At 42.9% G+C, this 13,939-nt stretch overlaps 1 protein-coding gene across 1 annotated transcript in view; it reads right to left on the reverse strand.

The window, feature by feature from the left end:
* Positions 1-572: 572 nt before the first annotated feature.
* The window catches only part of SPHK2 (sphingosine kinase 2), a 39,390-nt gene continuing 26,023 nt past the window's right edge, over positions 573-13,939 (reverse strand). The window contains exons 4-7 of the mRNA XM_081969662.1: positions 13,424-13,518; positions 12,242-12,357; positions 2,440-8,173; positions 573-2,275 (exon numbers count right to left, since the gene is read on the reverse strand). Of these exons, the coding sequence (XP_081825788.1) occupies positions 7,156-8,173; positions 12,242-12,357; positions 13,424-13,518 (1,229 nt within the window). The 3' untranslated portion in view covers positions 573-2,275; positions 2,440-7,155. The remainder of the gene's footprint in view (positions 2,276-2,439; positions 8,174-12,241; positions 12,358-13,423; positions 13,519-13,939) is intronic.

Here is a 13,939-nt window from a genome sequence, read left to right on the forward strand (position 1 = left end):
AAAAATCCACAAACATCCTATAAAATAAATGAGACAGAAAAAAAAGTGTGAGTCGCAGAGTTTACAAAGTCAAAAAACTGAAATAATGAATCAGGATTTAATTCTTTCCAGTACAATGGAGCCAAGATCATTCTTTCTACATAATTGTTTTATCACGTCTGCTAAATAATTCTATGTTGTTGAACAATGGATCACTCAAGACTTTGTAACTATGTTTTTCTTAATGAATTAACATTTCCTTCAAATTATCAGGATGAAAACAAACAATTCACTGGCAGAATTGCTAAGGATTCTGGAAGCCTCTTTACAGAATTCTGGAAACTCAACTAGTAATAAATGGGTTTAATTGTGCAAGTCTTGAGTTCTGTAAAGTAAAGGTTTTAAATCAAATAATTAAGAAATTATAAATAAGCCTTCAGATGATGCCCTACCCCAGGGGCCAGCAAACTGCAGCTCTGGAGCCACATGTGGCTCTTTCCCCCCTCTGCTGCACCTCCGTAACTGGTTGGTGCCACAATTTTGAGAAGAGCTTCTGGTGGGGGGCGGGGGGAAGAGAAGCACAGTGCGCCAGGAGAAGACTCTATGGCAAGGAGAGGGTTTTCCAGTTGTCTCCACAATTGATAGGGCTTTCGGTTATGACAGGTAGAGGAAGAAGTAGGCCGCGCTAAGAGGAGACTCTATGGTGGGGGGACTGAACTTCCGGTCAGCTCCAGAATTGAACAGGGGGCTTCCAGTTAGGAGCTTTGTGGCTCCTGGTGTTTTCTTTTCTGTGGGAAATGGATCCAAATGGCTCTTTGAGTGTTTAAGTTTGCCGACCCCTGCCCTACCCCATTACCAATTGCGTGCGTTGCAGGATATTTTAAAAATATATAATTCACATTTTTGCCATTACCCAAAACTTCTGAAACTGCCAAGGAACGTGAATAAGCTCCATGTTGCCCATGTACCAATTTCAAATGGCCTAGAAGGGATTGGTCTCTGGGAAAAGAATTTGGTCACGAGAACAAACGTTAGAAAGTAAGAGAAAGAGGGCTCAAAAAGAAAGTGAAAGGGTGTATAAAATGAAAGAAAGGGATTATTGAAGAGGAAGGAAGGAAGGAAGGAAGGAAGGAAGGGGATGGAAGACATGGAGGGAAGAGGGATGGACAGGAGAGGAAGAAAGGGACAAAGGAAGGGTGAAAGGAAGGGAGGAAGGGAAGAAGGGAGGGAAGAAAATAGGGTTTCACTGTAAAACCTTGCTTAAAATTAGCTTTCTTGGGAAGCTAAAATTTACAGCAAATCCCAGACAAAGATACATAGCCTTACCTGTTATTATCTTTATTTGGAACTGGGCTCTTACCCCGTCCCAAGACCAAGGTAGGAAGGACTTATAAGGCTAGCAGCAAAGAGAAAGACATTTTCTCACATTCTAGACTTCCACAAAAATGTTCATTAGGTGAGAGCAAGTACCAGCACCCAAACACAGATAGATAGATATATATAGAAAGAGGAAAAAGTGAGGTAAGGGGGGGAGGGGGAGATGAATTCGGCAATTCTATTGGCTTCAAAATCAATTAAGCAATCCAAGAATTACTCCTATGTGCATATATAAGTAAAAAGCTGTTAATATTATGACTGAGAGAGCATGTTTAGTATCCTTCTCGAGATAGTTAACTGCCCTTAAGAGAATAAAGATAATACTTGATATTGCTCCTTGCACATGAGATGAATCCAGAAAAAAAAAGACAGATCCCTTAATGATCTTCCATTCCACCAGTGCCAAAAATACTCCTGAAGAGGTTAGAGCAGAAATATTCATGTTAATGCAGAAGAATAAGCAGAGCTGGGTTTTTAAGGTACCTGCCAGGGCCCATAACCCCAAAGAGGCCCATCCTTCAAAGCTCTCTGGCCTTCTTGCCCGGCTTTGCCACATGGATAAACAAGACGAGCACAGGAAGTGCTCCATTCTTCAGGAAATTTGAGAAGAGGGGCAAGCCCAATCAAGATGTCTTGACCAAAACACCTCCTCTTTTTCTCCAAAACACTGCCAGAAAAGCTTCATGTTCATGCTACCATCCTAGCTGTTTTCCAGTACCCTGAATCAGGACTGTAACCATGAACATTAATTGGACACTCAAATGGAATAAGCGGTCTTCAAAGGATACCTTAGGGCCGTGATGGCAAACCTATGGCAAACCGTAACTGCCAGTAGGCGAACTGTCAGTTCTAGCATGCATGCACGTGCCAACCAACTGATTTTCGGCCTCCTGGAGGGTTGGGGGAGGCCATTTTCACCCTCCCCAGGCTTCAGGAAAGCCTCCGGACACTGGGAAGAATAAAAAACGGGCCAAACGGGCCTACTAGAATTTCAGAACTTTCGGTAGTCCCGTTGGGCCTGTTTTTTACCCTCTCCAGGTTCCGGGGGCTTTCCTGAAGCCTGGGGAGTGTGAAAACAGCCACCTCCGCCCTCCCCAGGAAATACCAACCTCAGCTTGGAGTGAGTAGTGCGGTGCACATGGGAAGCATGGGTGGCAGTTGTGCATGCATGCACATGTGGGGGCGAGCTTTGCATTATGGGTGCCAGCACACACGCACCCTCACATTTTTGGCACTCACTTCTTTAGGGGAAGTAGATTGTATGTTCCACACCAGTGTTTCTCAAATCTTGCCAACTTGGGCTCGGACTTCAACTCCCAGAATTCTCCCTTCTGACTGGGGAATATAGGAAGTAGAAGTCCACATGTCTTCATGCTGCTAAGGTTGAGAAACACTACTCCAGATTTGTCCCTAACCTCTCCACATTGATGGGAGAGATTTCTAGTGATGGTGCAACCACATTTGGAAGAGCTACAACCCCCTCTGAAATCAAGAATCCCATGAATAGAATTGTGTAACTCAATTCAGCTAGTAGCTGCACACCCATTTCAGATATTTCCCCAACAAGAAAGGATGGGGATGAAGGGGCCGAACACCAGCACCCTAATATTCCCAAAGCAGTTTTTACAAATACTTCATGGAAACTATCCAACCCCTCAAATTCACAGCCAGGCTCAAGATAAGGAACTTTTCCGCATTGTGCAATATTACTTATGAGTATCATTTCAGTTGCTAAAGAGCAACAAGCCCCGGAGTGGCTTAATAGGCTGTCCATAAGGTTAGCAACAACTATAGTCTTTAAAAAGGGGAGAAGAGGGGTTTCATCCATGGGAAGGACATGCTCCAACTTGCCACCTGGAGTCCAGCAGCAGTGACTTCTGCCATCATGTTCCCAATGCCATATTTTTTTTCTGGACATACTTTGAAGACCTCTCTCTCTATATGGGCCAGGAAAGAGAGGGATTCAGACTTGCATTAATCCTTTCTTTCCCCTTGCACCAAGCAGAAAATCAAAGCATCGATTAGGATGCAATTTGAAAAGCAGGAATTTGTGATGGCATTCAGAAATGGGATACATGGGTAGTCCTCGACTTACAACCAGTCACTTAGCGACTGCTTGAAGTTACAACAGAGCTTGAAGAAGCTAGTTGCAATCCAGATCACAAGTTCTAACATCTGCCCCCCCCCCCCGCCCCAAGATCATGTGACTGTATTATGGGCAACCAGCCTGCACTTAGTCATTTGCAACATCCTGTGGCCATGTGAGCACAAGTTATATTATATTTGCTGAAAACCAGCCTTTATTTCTAGCTTCTGGCAAAAAAAAAAAAAAAAAAAAAACCAACTAGCCATAACAAACAATGGCTTTGCTTAAAACCATGGCATTCTCTTAACAACTTCCACAAAAAACAATTGTTTGTGATCACGTGGTAATCCATTACAGTCCTAAATCCAGGACTACCTGTATGGATCATTCTCTACCCCGGAAACTCTTTATTTTGCTAGGTTTGCTTTACTTCCAGCAAGCACTTCCTAAAATTGAGGCAGCTGTTATTTTGTCCCTGCTGCTGTTGCCAACCTTTAACAAAGAACACACACACACACACACCACATTTACATTTGATAAATGGATCCAAATTTACTTTCTGCTCCTACTTGCTCCCCAGCAGTATCAGGATGCTTGTTACCAGGGGTGGGTTGCTGGGGGGTTCGGGAGAACCTCTAGCTAAGATTATGTGCAGTTTGGAGAACCCCCAAATCCCACTCTTGGCTGGCCCTCCCCTCCCCTCCCAGGAGTCCCCACGTGGCCCATTTGGTATGCAGGTTAAGTGCAGGGCTGCGTGGAGGTTCCGGAGGGTGAAAAACGGGCCTACCAGAAGTTCGGGAAGGCCATAAATGGGCCTGTTTCCAGCCTCCAGAGCCTGAGGAGGTTGTTTTTGCTCTCCTGGAGGCTCGAGAAAAGCATCCAGAGCCCAGAGAGGACAAAAATGTTCCTCCCCTGCCGTGGTACAGGAGGCCAGCTAGGCCACACTCACCATAGCCACACCCACCCAGTGCAGAGAACCCCTTGCTAAAATTTTTGAAGCCTACCTGTGCTTGTAACTGAGGCAAGTACAAAGTCACACTATCAGTACTCCATGTTGGTAGGGGTGGGGAATAGAAATTAACTCCTGAGAATAAAGGCTGAAGCGGGGATACTGGGTCTTGAAAAGACAAGATGGAGGTCTCTTCAAATGCCTGAGAGTATCACACAGTAGAAAAGTCAAGACCAGCTTGCTCTCATTTCAGTTTGCAGGACGTGGGGTTAATAGGTTTACGCTACGAGGAAGCAGATTTCAACTCAACAAGAGAAAAAGTATTCTTAACAACAAGAGTTAATCAGTATTGACGCTCATGACTAAGGAAGGCGATGGCTTTTCTTTGCTAGATACTTTCAGATGGACCGTATACAGCTTCCTATCTGGGATGTTTTAATTTGGATTTTTTTGAACTACGGAAGGATTGAACTTGGGAGGCATAAATGCCTAAGCTTCTATGATCTGGTTAATGAAACACATCCCAAGGTATCAGCTTCTGGCCTTATCCCCTTGTTTTTATGGGCCAGATCCTGTGCTTTCGTAACTGCCACCTTTCTTTACTCTGATGTCTTTTTTGCCCATTCAATCCTCTTCTTGCAACTCTCCCAGAAGACAAGGCAGACCACAAAAGGAAGAGCCATCACTACAGGCTGCTTCTTCACTCATGTGCTTTCTTCCAGCTTGGAGCTTGATGACAGAGCCGAGAAAGCTCAGAGCAATAGGACATGTCTGCATTTGTATGGTAGATGTCCCAAAATGTCCACACGAAGGAGAAAGTCTCGTGCCTTTGCATTTATCTTTCCCAATGTTTATAGAATAACCCACACTCAAGTCAGTGAAGGCCAAAGGTTAACTCCTGGTGTATTTATGTCCACACAGTTTTCTTGGAAACATAGTAAAAGTAGTTTGCTGTTTTTCTCCCAGGTTCAGGATGTTTTTCCAGCTGTCTTACAATTTTGGCTTTCTAAGGTGGGCTCCCACTGAAGAATTAATCAGGCACTCCTGCTCAGCTTTTTGAGATCAGACAGTTTCTATTAAACTTGGCATAGAACCTGAAGCCAGTTGAGATCCAGTCTTAAGCAATTACTTGCTCTAGGGATTATCACTGTATGAACTTGGGAAAAGTTGGGCAAGGGAGATGTTAACCAACTTGATCTCCTGGTTTGAAATTAGTTAAAACAGAGAAAGAGAGAGGGAGAACACATATTATAAGCATTGTCTCATATGCAGACACTTATCTATTACAGTTTTCGGATCATTTAATTTCTTGTTAGCCCCCACATAGTGGGGAAGGGAAAAGCAGCCACCTTAGCATAATTCTTCCAAGAAAAATCCAGTTACATTCATCCAGTGTATTCCTAAAATGAAACCCTCTTCAAGTCATGATATGAAAGGGAGATGGTACTTCAAGCTCCCTCTAGCATACTGTAAGTGGGTTAGAAACCAACAATTGTAGGTTTCAGAAAACAGGGTCCTCTTCCTTTCCTTATATGACTTTGATCATCCATGGAGAGGAAGAATAGCAGGACCACCCAAGCGCAACCCCCTGTAAACCAGGAGAGAAGACAAAACAATTGGCCTTAATTGACGCATCTGAACAAAACAGAGAACAAAACACTCCAACAAACAAGTGTTAAGCAAGTTATCCGGTACATTCAATATCCAATTTCAGGTGCATTTCCCTGGCCTGCATTTAGGCTGGGAAGTCAGGGGAAAACTGTAGTGCTCAAATATTTTATCTTGGCCCCAGCCCATATGACCAGCAATCAGGGATGGGTTTTGTAGTCCATCAGTATTTGGAGGGACCTAAGTTTCTCAACTCGGGTTTATATGGAGGGTAGGTAGCCTATCAAGTGCATGTCAACAGTGCAACCACCAGGGCCTATAAATGAGTCTGCCTTGCTCAGTCTCCATCCTCTAGGCCTTATGAAATGTGAGCAAAAGGTGGCTAAGATCTTGGAATAGGAAGGAGACTGACTTGGCCATTTGGAGGAAGGGGACAGAGGAATCCCGTATCACCAGTGGAACGTAAAGTTTTGCTTAAGTGCAAGTCCAGTGTTTTAAATCAAGTGCTGAAAAATCAGGCTAATTTCAGTTCCAAGGACTAAAGGACAGAGGGAGCTTTAGTGTTCAATTCTTCTGGGACTTCTTCAGCCAAACCACCATCCTGGCCCTACAGCTTTAAATAAACCAGGATTTTTAAGGGACTGGCAAAAATATAGGGCAGATAGATGGCTGCTCACTGCCTCCAATTTTCAATAGTGTGAAAGGCTATTGCCAAGGTGCCTCTAAGCCCTACAGGAAGAGCTAGCTTAGAGTTGGAAAAGTATGACAGAAAGAAATGATGGGTGGAATGATGGAAACCCCAGGTGGATAATTGAGGCATTAAAAAAAACATATAAGGGTTCTACATTTATATTCCACCTCATTCAAACCAACAGACTGGGAGCCCAGTGGCTTCTGAGTGATGGAAAATCTTGAGGCAGCCTGTCCAGGTGCTGAGTTGAAAGAAGGAAGTCATCCTTCAGATTATTGCATCTCTTGGAAAGCAATGGTTAAAATACTCTAGATGCATTAATTAGGATATACGATGTGTGTGCTCAAATGCCTAGAAGGGTAATGAGTCATTTTAAGCAGCTTGCCCTCTAGTGGTTGGAGAACAGATAGGATACACATGTCAAATTAGAACTGTTAGTCTCTGTAAGAGAATTAACACAACCCGTCAGAAGGTAGTCAGCTTAGACCGGTTGATCCCAGTAACTAAGTTGGCAATCCCATTATGGATTTGTCCCTGAACGGGTCCATATTCCACCCGTTCCCCATCAATAGTGATGATTCCCTTGTGAGTGAGAGGCTCTATGCGGAAAGCTCGGACGGGGAGGTGCGTAAAATAAGGATTCTCATGGTCAATATGAGTGCCTTTCTCCATAGCTAAGAAGAAGCGAAGCATGGTTGCCCGGGAGACGCCTGCCCTGACAAAGCAAAGATGGATAAGACCATCATTAAAGCCAGCGGTGGGCATGGTGAAGAGGTCTGCCCCTAAGTGAGTCTGGTAAATGGCCAATACCAGCACAAAATCATCCTCCACCGTCACCCAGGATTTGGGCACCGGTTGTTCAAGAGGGGACAGAAAGTCATCCAAAGGGCCATGCATTTGCGGGGCAGAAGGCAACCGGTTTGGTAGAACTTTGGGCAGATCAGCATGCTGGGACTCCTTGTCTACCGTCACTTCTGACAGGCTTTCAAAACTGAAGTTGGATGCTTGGAAGCTGGAAGAAGAAGGCGGGGAGCTGGGTGAGGGAGTGGGCTCCTCCGCTGACTCCAACTCACGGTAGCAGAAGGCTTGGCGCTCCTCGCAAAGGCCCATATCGGAGACCGTGCGGTGGAGGGGCAGGTGTTGGAAGGGAAGGCTCCCATTGGCGGCTACGGTGATACTGCGCAAAATTGGTCGATGAGTTGCACAACCAAGAGCAGGAAGGTAAGAGAGCCGGCCCCGGTAAATGTTGAGGGAAGCCAGACGAACCATGGTCCCCAAGGTGAACCGGGCTGGGCCCATGTGCCGATACTTCTCACTTTCGACATCCACATCTGAAATGAAGCCCCAGGCCACACTCAGGAAAGAGAAGACACGGGTGCCTGATGTGGTGGTGATGGAGACCAGGTCCAAGGGAGAAACCGCCCCATGGCAGAGCAGAAGGGTGCAGTTTGTCAGCAGCTCCTGGCCCAAGACCTGCTCAAACCTGGCCAATGGGACAAAAACAAACAAACAAAAACAGAGACAGAATAATGAAAACTGCTCAGAGACACTTGCCAAGTGGATGGCAATCCAATCCATCAATCTCCATCTCTTTGGAGGGGCAAAAAGGGCAGGGCAGCCTCAATGAATAAGCATTCAGAAACAATATATAAGTAATCATCAACGTATGGCCACAATGGGGCCCAAAATTTCTGTTGCTAAGGGAGAAACTTGTTAAGTTAATTTTGCCCCATTTTATGACCGTTCTTGCCAAGTTATTAAGTGAATCACTGTCGTTGTTAAATTACTAACAAGGTTGTTCAATGAATCTGGCTTCCCCATTGATTTTGCTTGTCAGAAGGTCGCAAAAGGTGATCAAATGACCCCGGGATACTGAGACCGTCTTAAGTATGTGTCAGTTGCCAAGCATCTGAATTATGAATGCGTGATCATGGGGAGGATGCTGCAATGGTCATGTGAAAAACAGTCACAAGTCATTTTTTTTTCAGTAACTCTGAATAGTCATTAAGTGAAAGGTTGTAAGTTGAGGACTACCTGTGAAGGAAATCTACTTTACCTGCAAATTTAGGAAATAAACTACCATATTTTTCGGAGTATGACACACACCTTTTTTCCTCAGAAAAGAGGGTGAAAATCTGGGTACGTCTTATACACTGAATACAGCATTTTTGGCCTCCTGAAAACCCGCCCCCTTTGCAAAAATGGCAGTGCATAGCCTTTAGGAGGCTTCCAGAGTGCCCTCGGAGGCTGGGGAGGGCAGAAATGAGCGAAAAACGGACCATTTTTTGCTCATTTTGGGGGGGCAGCCCCCAGGAGCACTTACAAGCCTTCTAAAGGCTATGCATTGCCATTTTTTTGACAAAAAATGGGTCATTTTTGGGAGGTCTGCAGAGAGCAAAAACTTTTTTTTAAAAAAAAATTGCCTCTTCAAAATCTTGGTGCATGTTATACGCCGGTGCGCCTTATACTCTGAAAAATATGGTAGGTATCATTTTACAGTTGTAGGATGCCCTTAGGGTTTTAACTTGGTTTTTATCTTCTGGAGGGCTGCCTGCAAACATGGCAATGGTCACTGACCGACATAATTAAGCATTTGTCATCATATTTGATTCAGATGATATACAGGCAGTCTCGACTTACAACAGTTCATTTAGTGACTGTTCAAAGTTACAATGGCAACGAAAAAAGTGACTTATGATTGTTTTTCACACTTACAACCTTTGTAGCATCCCCATGATCACGTGACAAAATTTCAGATGCTTGGCAGCTAGATCATACTTATGACTGTTGCGATGTCCCAAGATTGTGTGATCACCTTTTGCGACCTTCTGATAAGAGAAATCAATGGGAAAGCCAGATTCACTTAACAACCATGTCAATAACAACTGCAGAGATTCATTTAAAAACTGTTGTAAAGGTCGTAAAATGGGGCATAACTCACTTAACAAATATCTCACTTAACAACAAAATTATGAGGCTCAGTTGTGGTTGTAAGTCGAACACTGCCTGTATCAATTGTTGATACATACATATCCCTACAGGGAGAGAAATCTGCCTTGAACTGTTCATTCCTGTCTCGTATGCACTGGGAGGTTGTTATTATTATTTATTAGTAAATAAGAGATTTTCAAAATTCTAGTTCTCAGAAACAATTGCCATGTGTATGTGCTGAAAACGTATAAGTTCTTAAGCACAAGATCTTCCTTTGGTGGGGGGCACTTAAGCCTGTATGAGCTTTTTCCATTCAAAACTACAGGAATAATTTTTACTGTAAACTACCCGGAGTCACTTAGTTAAGATGGATTTTGTAAAAATGTGATAAATAAATAAATAAACACATGGAGGTTAGGACCAACGTTTTCATCCTTTTTGGCTTGAGAGAAGAGTTGAATAAATTACAAGGGAAAAGTGAAAATGTTAAATTCTTATAAAGAGACTTAACCCATCTACTTTTTGTCCTCTTTTTCAAAGTCTAAAAAAAGGAAAAATTACTTACTCTTATCTAAATCCTAAATACGGAATGAAAGCTCAACTTCTGGTAACACACTTTTTCTTGGTTACATTTCAGAAGTGGATGGATTCTCTTTGAATATTCTAACCTTCAGCCCTGCTATTTCCTAGCAATCTCCCATCCAAATAGGAGCCAGGCCTGACCCTGCTTAGCTAATGATCTAGACATAATCAGCCAGGTATTGCTCACTGTCAAGATCCTTAGTTATTAGGAGGGTGACACATGGGTCGAGCTTTGCAAGACAGAAGTAAATGGTTACGATGTTCATTACCCCATACCACAAAGCAGGTCAATTGACATACATGAGTGCTCTTCTCTGCCACAGTAAATGCAAATGTATCTTCTCAAACAGGCCACTTTTATCTAATTAATTACAGGACTAATTTCAAAGCAATATCCTGCAAGCTTTGCTTGTGAATTGCAGGCACACAGAAGCTGAAAGTTATTATTTGTGCGGGAAGGATGAAAACTCTCTGTGCATGCTCCCCCATACTTTTGCATGGTTTAGTTTCACTTATCCAAGGACTGAACCTTAGAGAACACAAGATTCAATGTTGCCACTTTCTGGCTTGGGTCACGGGGCTAACTGCAAGGCTCGGATCATGGTGGGAAATGGCCACCCCTTACCAGGATTTTAGAACAGAACACAACAGAATTCGAAGGGACCTTGGAGGTCTTCTAGTCCAACCCCCTCATTAGGCAATAAACGCTCTACCACTTCAAACAAATGGTTATTCAACATCTTCTTAAAAACGTCCAGTGTTGGAGCATCCACAACTTCTGAAGGCAAGCTGTTCCACTGATTAATTGTTCTGACTGGCAGGAAATTTCTCCTTAGTTCTAGGTTGCTTCTCTCCTTGATTAGTTTCCATCTATTGATTCTTGCCCTGCTCTCAGGTGATTTGGAGACTAGGTTGCCTCTCTCTTCTTTGTGGCAACCCCTTAAATATTGGAACACTATCATGTCACCCCTAATCCTCTTTTCATTAAACTAGACATAACAAATTCCAGCAACTGTTCTTTATATGTTTTAGCCTCCACTCCCCTAATCATTTTGTTGCTCTTCTCTGCACTCTAGAGTCTCAACAACTTTTTTTACATTGTGTTGACCAAAACTGAATGCAATATTCCAAGTGTGGCCTTACCAAAGCTTTATAAAGTGGTATTAACCACCCATACTATACCTGCGCATTTGGTTTTTCTTGCCTAAATGTAGAACCTTACTTTTCTCACCACTGAATTTCATTTTGTTAGATAGCATCCAATGTTCAAGTGTGTCAAGATTCTTCTGTATCTTAAGCCTATCTTCTGGAGTGTTGGCTATTCCTGCCAGCTTGGTGTTGTCTGCAAATTCAATGAGTTCCCCATCTACCTCCTCATCCAAATGATTGATGAAGATATTGAAGTCTACTAGGCTTAAGACAGAGTCTTGAGTGTGAGGGGAGAAAGTATCCATTGGAAAGTTGCAGGTAATAGGCCTAGGAGTGGGCTTGCAGGCCTCACTGAACCAAAGTTTTAAACTAACATAATTGCAAAATGTACCAGACTAATCTTTCTAATGTGCTGACTTGTGTCTGCATTTTCTGCAACGTTTGTACTTGATATGGATATATTTAGAGCAGGAAGAATAAGATGATGGGAAATGAGGAACTGAAAATAACAAGTGTCTGAGAACTTCAAATGTACACAGGTGTTTGCAGAGAGTGACGGTCAGTAAGACAAAACAAGGAAGTAAGTTGTGAAATGCATGCAGAAAAGTATAAAAAGAATGTCTTGGGAAGAGTTCAGGGCCACTGGCCTTAGCTAATCCTTGTTGGGTTCAGCTATGACAGTGGAGCTTATTGCAATAAATTGCTAATCTAAGTAAGGCTATGTTTGCTATTCATGTTAAAAATTGCTCATGAAACAATAAACTTCTGATCTTAAAGAAAGTTTTATTACTTGTGGTTGTTTGTGGTTTCCCTTTGCTTTTTATATAGGGATATTTTTATAACCTGTTGTACCCCACTGCCTATTTTTTAGCGAGGCTTTCTCACTTACCCAGCACTACAATTAATAGCAGCTGCCACAGCATTCCCAGATCCACAGGGAAGAATCCCAAGAGGCATTTTAACTGCTTCCTCCCAGTCAGGACGTTCCATCAAACCGTTAATAACCTGAAAGGAAAGCAGAGAAGGGTGAATACAGGTAGTCCTCAACTTATGACTGGTCACTTGGTAATTGGTAAAAAAACCAAACAAACATGCACCCTTTGCTCAACCAACAAGATTCCAAAAAGCAACGTTATTCTCTGCTGTGCATATGCAAAATCCAGTGCAACTTTCCCACATCTGATGCCTTCCATTCATTACATGTAGCCGTCAACTTCTGTCTATTCAGTTATTCTATTCTGAATATTCTGTCTATTCAATCATTCAAAGTTATGGTGGTGCTGAAAAAAAATAAAACCTGTCCTCACACTTATGACTGATGCAACATCCTCACTGTCACATGATCAGAGTTCATGAATTTAGCAACTGGCATGTATTTACAATAGCTGCACAGTTCCAGGGCCACATGATGCCACTGAGGATTTCCCCAGCAGAGCTTCTGACTAGCAAAGTCAATGGGGGAAGCTGGATTTACTTGACTGCATGATTCACTTAATGACAGGAGCAAAAAAGGTTGTAAAATTGGGCACAGCTCACTTAATGACCACATTGCTTAGAGATGGAATTTCTGGTCCCAACTGTGGCTATACATCGAGGACTTCCTATACATGGAAATGAAAGTCCAACATATATGGAGGGTACCAACTGAGGAAAGGGTGAGCTAATATAGCAAAAATCTGGCTCAAGAATAAGTCACTATTTATAGATGATCTCTGGCTAATTTGTGCTAAATAATTTAAACACGAAAGCTAAAAAAACATACCAGTAGATAGAAAAGTACAAAACAAAATCCAGGAAATTTTCTCAATTAGCCTCTTTTCCCCCCACTCCCGTTTTATACATTGTCACAGCTATCTTTAATTTTTTATCTTGGCCATGAATATATGTTAGTTGGAGGTGAAGACAGAAGATGGAAAGAGAGATCCAATCCCACCTAAATAGACCAGAGGATTCCCTCCCCCCCTGCCGTTTTATGGGAAGCAACAAAGGAGATCTACAGGTAACCAGAAGTGGGCCTGAGCAGGCGGGAGAACTGTGAATTATCTTCTTGTTGTTGTGGTTTGAACGATACCTCGTGAAGGAGTCCGTCTCCTGAAATGACCACAATACCATCCCATTCATCTAAAGAGATGCTCTGTACCAGCTCCCGGGCGTGGTTCTGTCTCTCTGGGGAAGACAAGGACAGGCATAAAATTAAATAGCTGAGCTCCAACTGTTTTCTGACTTGACAGTCCGCTTCAGTGTCAGGTCTCCTGGAGACAACTGTGACTTGTCTTCTGTGACAAGGAAGTTGTTATTTATAAGTATATGGAACTAAGATGCTGTTGCATTAATTACTGAATGGTTGAAGTTATTGCATAGAGTGGCGTGTGACATGCTGCTGTGGATGAAAATCTGGGGCTATAAAAGTAAATGGCTGTAATTTCCACATTTAGGTGAACAATTAATTCTAATCATATTTTAGTGATTATGCAAACCTTTGGGCGAGGTGCTTTGTGTTTATGACTTTACATGCAATGTCAGCAGCAGGAAGCATAATTATTCTCAGTGGTGCTGGAGAGAAGGACAGAAGTGGAGGGGAAATTGT

This window comes from Natrix helvetica (genome assembly GCF_964273705.1).
Source record: "Natrix helvetica genome assembly, chromosome: Z".
NCBI lineage: Eukaryota > Metazoa > Chordata > Lepidosauria > Squamata > Natricidae > Natrix > Natrix helvetica.